Source organism: Micromys minutus, assembly GCF_963924665.1.
Source record: "Micromys minutus genome assembly, chromosome: 3".
Classification (NCBI taxonomy): domain Eukaryota; kingdom Metazoa; phylum Chordata; class Mammalia; order Rodentia; family Muridae; genus Micromys; species Micromys minutus.
In genome coordinates this window covers 24,666,205-24,668,529 of record NC_137972.1, presented here as the reverse complement: position 1 = coordinate 24,668,529, position 2,325 = coordinate 24,666,205, and the positions used below count along the sequence as shown (strand labels likewise).

The 2,325-nt window shown below is 43.1% G+C and overlaps 1 protein-coding gene across 1 annotated transcript; it reads right to left on the bottom strand.

Annotated features, from left to right (window-relative positions):
* Positions 1-915: 915 nt before the first annotated feature.
* LOC308418519 (barrier-to-autointegration factor-like) lies at positions 916-1,197 on the bottom strand (the record flags this gene model as incomplete). Its single annotated transcript, XM_080913899.1, has 1 exon — positions 916-1,197. The coding sequence occupies exon 1, from the start codon at positions 1,183-1,185 to the stop codon at positions 916-918; it is 270 nt and encodes an 89-aa protein (XP_080770025.1). The 5' UTR covers positions 1,186-1,197.
* Between the last annotated feature and the right edge of the window lie 1,128 nt (positions 1,198-2,325).

The following is a 2,325-nucleotide window of genomic DNA, read 5'->3' as shown; positions in this document are numbered from 1 at the left end:
ATAAGAGATGAACAGCTTCCACGAGCCCACTAGAACATCTGGCTCACGAAACAATCAGTTACGGAAAATGTAAGGCCAAACATCCAAAAGAAACTATCCAAAGTTAGTGAGGAAGAACAGAAGAAGAAACATTGAGCAGAGTCCCCATGTGCCGCAGGGCAGAGCCATCAGTAGCCTGTAAGAAGCTTGGTGGAAGAGAGAAAGAAGCAACAAAAGAATGTTTAGGGACTGAGGATGTAGCTCAGTTGGTAGAGTGTTTGCTGGTTCAGTCCCCAGACTAGGGTAAAACTGGATCTGTGGCAAATGGCTGCGCTTAGTTACAGCACCCAAGAGGCATAGGCAGGAGGGTCAGGAGTTCAAAATCATCCTCCTTTATTTACATAGTGAGTTCAAGACCAGCCTGGGAAATGTGAGGCCCTGTCACTTAACAATAAATAAATACAATATTTGAAGAGCGAGAATCTTCTAGATTTAACAAAAGATGTTAAACCAGTCAAGAATCACAGAGACTTTCTTTCTTTCTTTCTTTCTTTCTTAATTAATTAATTAATTAAATTTAATTAATTAAAAATCTTTTATAAAGACAGTGATTGTTTTTGCCATAAAAAGGAAAGGAGCCAAGGGGCATCCAACAGATAGTGAGGGAGGAGGGGACCAGGAATCCATTCAGGAGAGCTGGTAACTGTTGCCATGCAACTGCAGGGAGAGGTGGAAGGGGGAGACATAAAAGGTCAACAATTCCACAAAAGTTGAAATGTTGAGGGGGGACAACTCCCAAAGACCCTGGAGTACACAGGAGGTGAGGGTGACGACAGCAATCCTTTCCTTCATGGAGGACAGGGAGGAGCCCCGCCCTGCTGCAGACTCTGGAGACTCCATGTTGTGGCTGGGGGACTGAGGAGTCCCCAGAGAACATTACAGGAAGGCATCACACCATTCTCGAAGGCACCCAAAGCGGTCCCGGCACTGCTTGGCATTGGCACCACATGTGTCTTTTAGCCATTCTCGAAAGAGGTCTTCATCTTTCATTAGCAACAGAAACGAGCCAAGGACCACATAAGCCTTGTCAAAGCCCCTTTCCTCCAGCTTCTTGCCTAGGACTTCACCAATTCTGGCCAGGCTCCCCACTGGCTTTCCCCCCATAGGCTTTGCCACAAAGTCTTGGTGCTTTTGGGAGGTTGTCATCTTGATCAGACTTAACCGGCAGCTCCGGCTCTGGTAACCGCTTCTTACGCCATTTGGCCACTCCCACCAATACCTCAAACGTTCTTCTCACAGAAACTTTCAAAGATAAATATAAAAATAAAAATATACCTAAACACATATTTAAACTGTTGAGAAAGAGAGAGAGAGAGAGAGAGAGAGAGAGAGAGAGAGAGAGAGAGAGAGAGAGAGAGAGGAAGGAAGGGAGGGAGAGAGAGAGAGAGAAGGGACGGAGGGAGGGAGGGAGGAAAGAAATCCCAAAGGTGATCATGGAAGACAGACATGCTACAGATATATATATGAAGATATGATGAACCCAAGCTATGGCCACAGGATCAGGATGGGCAGCAAGATGGCTTCTGTCAGTATGGTTGGGCGGGTAGTGAAACCATTAATAAGATTTCCTAACAGAAGAGGTAACAGTGCCTCAGAAGCTTTGGGATCTGCTGTACTACTGTCAAATATCTCTGTAATCGCACAACATGCTAAAGGAAGTGTGTCCCCAGATTTTCTGATGTAACAGGGGCCATCAGACACAGCAGAAATAATAAAAACATCACCTCAGAAATATAAAAGTAAACCTTGTCTCTGGAAGAAATGAAGTTTGTCTAGTAGAGAGGTCCAGAGCTTCACTGTGGCTGCTGTTCCTCCTCAGATAGAAGGGTTATCATATTAAACAACCTTAATAAACGTGCTGTGAGTGTAATGAAGTGTAGAAATTCCACTTGTATCTCCTGTGTTGTGTGTCTTGGTCAGCTTTCCCACAGTGTGACTTGTACACGTAGTAAAGTCGACATTTTTAAATGATAACCTGTTAACTTATTCTTGATTATGTAGTATTACCAGTGATGAGCTATTAAAAGCACATAATATTAAAAAGAAAAGAAGACTTTAAGCTACCCAATGCAACTGACTAACCTATATTACCATTTCCATGAAAAACAACATAAGCAAAAAAACCCATGTTAATAACATTAAAATGATAAGAGAAAAGAAACTTGGAAATTCTGTGTATCTTCCTATAGCTAGAGGAAGAAAACTTATTTTGTCTTATGTGTGTTGATGTTTTGCCTGTCTGCATGTCTCTGTGGTACATCTCTGCCTGTGGTACATGGAAGCCAG